This window comes from Muscardinus avellanarius (assembly GCF_963383645.1).
Source record: "Muscardinus avellanarius genome assembly, chromosome: 10".
In the NCBI taxonomy this organism is placed as follows: Eukaryota; Metazoa; Chordata; class Mammalia; order Rodentia; family Gliridae; genus Muscardinus; species Muscardinus avellanarius.
Window position 1 is genome coordinate 17,464,866 of NC_137796.1, and position 6,000 is coordinate 17,470,865.

Here is a 6,000-nt window from a genome sequence, read left to right on the forward strand (position 1 = left end):
TAGCATAGCACAAAGAGAAAGAGAGAGAGAGAGAGAGAGAGAGAAGAGAAGAGAAGAGAAGAGAAGAGAAGAAAAGAGAAGAGAGACCAACCTACCCTGACTCTACCAAATGTCCTAGAACAAAGTCATGAGCACTTGTGTTGGGGCACCTCATGCTCACACATACACACTCCCACGCCATTCTAGCCCGCCCTGCTCTTCAAGTCTGCACTGAGCCTCCTTCTCCAAAGCCAGTCCTCACCACCCATCGACACTCACCCCAACATCCCAGGCCACCCTCACCCTTCACCCCTCAGTGCAACCTGCTAAAATGCGAATCCAGGGGGCAGGGCTGGAGCATCCCAATCCCTACCAGGCAGAAAAGAACATCAAGTAGAGACTGGCTGAGTGGCCATGGACCTACTCCAGCATCAGGTAGACAATACACAGATAGGTCTCAGATAATCAATCAAGCTGCAGTCTCTCTGTAAAACCCACTGCTCACTAGTGGAATGACTTCCAAAGTCCAAACCAAAATTTAAGGTAACAGCATGATCGCCCAGGTTTTCTCACATGGCCAAAGACTAGAAGAATAAACACAGCAGGAGGCCTTCCCTGGGAGGAATTGTGGGTGATTTCCCTTTTTTAAAAGTCTTTCTTTTACTGTGATGATGCTGGCCCAAACAACTACAATGTGTGGGAGGAGAAAGTGGTTTTGATACAAAGTAAGCACCTGGGGATTAGTGAAACCAGAAGATAAACCAGCCCCTTCCCCAGCTCCCAGCCCAGAGCAAAACAAAGCCAACTCTAGATGATCACATTGATAAGGCTTGAAATACAAGGTGTTTGGAGGCATTTCTAACCCCCTGAATCAGAGCTACTGTGCTTTTTAAAAAATATATATCATTATTCTTTGAGGGAACAGTACCTGTATCACAATGTTCTCATCTCTCTGAACAAAAAGCCACAGCCCTAGGAACCAGTCATCCCCCAGAAGGTGCATAATAGGGCCTGGGGCACATCTCAGTTCAGATTCCTGCTCCACTGACCCTGTGCAAGCAGAATCATACTCTGAGCCTCGGTGTGCTCATCTGTAAAATGGTAACACTCCTGTCCCACCCAGCAGGTTTTTGCAGTCTGAAATGACTGTCTCTAGTGGTCAGGACGATTTGAGAAATACTGATGGCCTTTAAGGACCCACGCCCACCTCCACCCCTTTATTTATAACACAGTTCACCAATCTTGGCTACCCTACTCAGCCACAGTGCTCTACCGTGGCAAAAGTTTAGCCCCCCACGATTCGTACACATTCCAAGGGGGTGTGGTCTGGGAAAGGGCGGGAGATCGCCTCTTCCGCCCCTGGGGTGTGGGGGCGCAGTTTGCAGCCCCTTCCCTCTCCCACCCCAGTAGTCTGCTGCAGGCCCCCGACCGCGACCTCACCTCTACCCACGATGCGGCCTCTCTCCAGGTGCCGGCGGGGCATGGTGAACGTGTAGCTCTCAGCTCCAAAGCCGGGACGGCAGGGCTCCAGCTCCTCGCAGAGCCGCGACGAAACCTCGAGTGGGGCAAAGGTGCGGAACAGGGGTGACTTGGAGGACTCCCTCCAGCCTACACCGAAACCCACACCGCCGCCCCTCCCTCGCTCCAGGCGGCGGGATTGTGGGAGCACACCCACACCCCCACCCCAGCCCCGGGCAGGCGGCGACGTCATCCCTCCCGGCCATGGGGATCATCGAAACCTGCAGCCGGGCCCCCCCAGCTCCCCCCAGCTCCCCGAGAGGGGGCGCTGGGCCCCCCCTCACACCCGGCCCACCTGGCCTTCCCCGCGCCTCTTTCGTTACAGCGCAGACTTCTTCACTTTCTCCGCTCCACTTTCTTTAGACTCTAGCTCATTTCCAGGGGCGCTCGACCCCCTCCGGCCCTCGCTCGCACCCCAGGGCGCCCCTATTTCTATTCACTAAGCTTTCGTGCCAGGCCAGGTGCCTTTCTGTCGACGAATGCGCTTTTCCTCACCTACCGGACCGTCTCCCCACCACTCCTGGCTCTCCTGAACTTGCACCGGGGCTCCCCGCTCCCACATCCCGACCCCCCGCCCGGCCCCGGGCCACGCAGCGGCGCCCCCACTTCCCGAGCTCACGGGGTGCGGGAGGGGCTCGCCCCCTCCCAGCCCCAGCCCCAGCCCCAGCCCCAGCCCCAGCCCCGCGCAGCGATCCAGGCCGCCTGGCCCTTCGGACCCAAACTTCTTGGGAGGGAAGCCGGGACGGCCCGAGAGAGGAAGGACTCGGGGCTGCGGCGCGGGTGGCGGGGCCGAAAGGTGGCCCCCAATTCAGGGCACCCGACTTACCTGCAGCAGCAGCAGCAGCAGCAGCAGCAGCAGCATCGCGGGGAGGCTGCGGCACCGGGGGCCCATGGCGGGCGCGGCGGGCGGGACCGGGCTGGGCGGGGGAGAGGCTGGCGGGACTTGAGCGAACTCAGGGGCTCCGAGGCTCCTGACGCTACTGAGCCTGGCAGCGCGGCGGCCGCCAGGTGAGCCTCGCAGGCCCCGCCCCCGGCGCCGCCGATTGGCTGAGCGCGCACCTGCAGGCTTCGGCCAATGAACGACGCGGGAGAAGCCGGCCCGCCCCCCGCCCCGCCCCGCCCCGCCCCGTTTGCGGTCCCCGTGACCCGGCTGGCTGCTCGCTGCTCAGAGTCGGGGTGTGAGCGCTGGGACCTGCAAGATTCCCGGACCAGAGTGTTCAGATCCTAGCTCCGCCGGCGGCCCACTGGGACCCGGGCTCCGAAAGGGCTTTACCTAACTTCATCTACTTTTTTTTTTTTGGGGGGTACAGGGGATGGAACCCAGGGGCATTCTACCTCCGAGCGACAACCTCCAGCCCTATTTTTTATTCTTTATTTTGAAACAGGGTCTCACTGAGTTGCAAAAGGCTTCACTAAGTAGCTGAGGCTGTCCGGGAACCGCGATCCTCCAGTCTCAGCCTCCCGAATGCTGGGATTACAAGCTTGTGCCACCATGCCCGGCTCATCATGCTGGTCTTTTTATTCTTTATCTTAAAACAGGTCTCACTGAGTTGCAACTCAGGACCTAAGTACCTGAGGCTGGCTCTGAACCTGCGATCCTCCTGTTTCAGCCTCCCAAGCACTGGGATTACAAGCATACATCACCATGCCTGGCACATCCCAACCCTTTTAAAATTTATTTTTAGGCTAAATTGCCCAGGCTGGCTGACCTCCAACTTGCAATCCCCTGTCTCAGTTTCCCGTGTAACTGGACTACAGGCATGTACTACCACACCTGGCAAAATCAACTTGTGGGGGGGAAGGGGTTGTGGTACTGGCATTGTGGAACCCAGGGGCATGCTACCTCTGAGCTACCTCTGAGCTACCCCAGCCCAATATTTTTTCTTTCTTTTTTTTTTTTTTTTTTTTTTTTGCGAGTGTGGGGATGGAACCCAGGGGCATTCTTCCTCCAAGCTACACCCCCTGCCCTATTTTTTATTCTTTTATTTTTAAAACAGGGTCTCATTAAGTTGCGGAGGGCCTCACTAAGTAGCTGAGGCTGTCCACAAACTGTGATCCTCCAGTCTCAGCCTCCCGAATGCTGGGATTAAAAGCATGCACCACCACACCCGGTTTATTTTTTGTTTTTAAAGAGAGTCTCCCTAGGTTACCAAATCTCATGACTACTTGCTGAGGCTGTCCTTAAACCTGCAATTCTCCTGTCTCAGCCTCCCAAGTACTGACTGAGATTACAGGTATGTACCGCCACACCCAGATTGAAATCAATTTTTAGAATGGCTTGGTGACAAACACATGTAATCCCGGTACTTGGAAGGCTGAAGACAGGAGGATTGCAGGTTCAAGACCTGCCTCAGCAACTTAGTGAGGCCCTGTTTCAAAATAAAAAATAAAAAAGGCTGGAATGTACCTCAGAGGTAGAATGCCCCTAGGTTCAATCTCCAGTATCAAAAAACAAAAAACAAAAAAAATCAAATAAACAAACAAAAACCTCTTTTCTCTTTTTAACTGCAGTTGAACCTGAGTTCCTGAGTCAACAAATTAATCTGGTAGGTCAGAACCATTTCTGGAAGTTTCAGTTTCTCTACCTGGAGATGGAAATATGGTCACAAGCACCTCCATATTTTGTTGTAAGGCTCCTATATAATTAACTAGGCCAATATTTCTTGAGGCATAAAAGTTCTATACAGGCCAGGCATGGTGGCGCATGCCTGTAATCCCAGTACTTGAGAGGCTTAGACAGGAGGATCACAGGTTCACGGACAGTCTCAGCAAGTAGTGAGACTCATTAACCTGGCGAGACCCTGTTGCAAACAAAAAATAAACTAGGGCTGGGGGGTTAGCTAAAAGATCGATTGCCTCTGAGTTCAATCCAGTATTACACAGACACACAAAAAACAGTTCTATATAGGCTGGGCATGGTGGCGCACGCTTGTAATCCCCGCGCTTGGGAGGCTGAGACAGGAGGATCACACAGGTTCGAAGCCAGCCTCAGCTACTAAGTGAGGCTCTCAGCAACTTAGTGAGACACTGTTTCCAAATAAAATATAAAATAGGCCTGGGGGTATAGCCTGGAGGTAGAAAGCCTCTGGATTCCATCCCCACTACCACACACACACAAAAAAGTTCTATACAGATCCCTCCATGGTGGTTCACATCTGTAATCCCAGTACTTGGGAGGCTGAGACAGAAGGATCAAGAAGGATCATAGGTTTCCTGGCTATCCTCAGCAGCTTAGTGAGATCCTACATTTTAATTTTTAAATTTTTTATTTTTATTTATTTGTTTGTTTGTTTGTTTATTTGCAGATATGGGGATGGAACCCAAGTGCATTTGACCTCCGAGCTACACCCCCTGCCCTGTTTTTTAATTCTTTATTTTGAAACAGGGTCTCACTAAGTTGTGAAGGACCACCAACGCCCGGCTTAAATTTTAAATTTCTAAAATGTTTAAATTTTAGTTTCAAATTTTAAAAATTTGCCGAGTGTGGTGGCACACGCTCGTAATCCCAGCATTTGGGAGGCTGAGACAGGAGGATCACGGTTCTTGGACAGCCTCAGCTACTACTTAGTGAGGCCCTTTGCAAATCAGTGAGACCCAGTTTCCAAATAAAGAGTAAAAAATAGGGTCGGGGGTATAGCTCAGAGGTAAAATACCCCTGGTTCCATCCCCAGTAACACACACACACACACACACACACACACACACACACACACATTAAAGTAAAAAAAAAAAAAAAAAAAAAAAGAACTTGGCATGTAGCTTGGAGGTAGAATGCCCCTGGGTTCAATCTCCAGTATCCTCCCCCCAAAAAAAGTTCTGAACAAATGTGAGGGGCAATGATAGTAACAGTAAGTGCTGGGCATTGAAGGCTACTGTACTATGCTCTGTGCCAAGTGTTTGACATTGACAATCTCCTTTATTTATTTATTTTTAGCAGAACTAGAGGTTGAACCCAGGGGCATTCTACCCCCGAGCTCCACCCCCAGCCCTATTTTTTCATCTTTACTTTGAAACAGGGTCTCACTGAGTTGCAAAAGGCCTCATTAGCTGAGGCTGTCCTCAAACTGTGATCCTCCCGTCTTAGCCTCCTGAACGCCGGGATTACTAGAGTGCGCCACCACGCCCAGTTTATTCTTTATTTTGAAACAGGGTCTCACTAAGTTGCGGAGGGCCTCACTCAGTAGCTGAAGCTGGCCACTAACCTGCGGTCCTCCTGTCCCAGCCTTCTAGGGCCTTTTCTCTGTCAGCTTCACCTCCAGTGGCCCCCGTCTCTCAGCTGGAGCTGCAGTTTCCCTTCTGTTTGTTAACGTTGAGCTGGAAGAGACCCTTTAAGGGATGCCTCATTCATTGTCACACAGTGGTCAGCATTAGAGCCAAGAGCCCAGTGCAATGGCACAACCTGTAATCCCTGCAATGTGTCAGGTTGAAGCAGGAGGATCCTGAGTTCAAGGTCAACCTGGGCAGCATAACCAGACCTCACCCACCCTCCAAAAAGGAGAAAGA

The 6,000-nt window shown here is 52.2% G+C and overlaps 1 protein-coding gene across 3 annotated transcripts in view; it reads right to left on the reverse strand.

Annotated features, from left to right (window-relative positions):
* Positions 1–2,389, reverse strand: part of CDH1 (cadherin 1) — a gene marked incomplete at its 5' end in the record, with an annotated part of 84,490 nt that extends 82,101 nt beyond the window's left edge. For all 3 annotated transcript variants that reach the window (XM_080702057.1, XM_080702058.1, XM_080702056.1), the window contains 2 exons: positions 1,420–1,534; positions 2,324–2,389. In XM_080702057.1, the coding sequence (XP_080558183.1) occupies positions 1,420–1,534; positions 2,324–2,389 (181 nt within the window). The remainder of the gene's footprint in view (positions 1–1,419; positions 1,535–2,323) is intronic.
* Between the last annotated feature and the right edge of the window lie 3,611 nt (positions 2,390–6,000).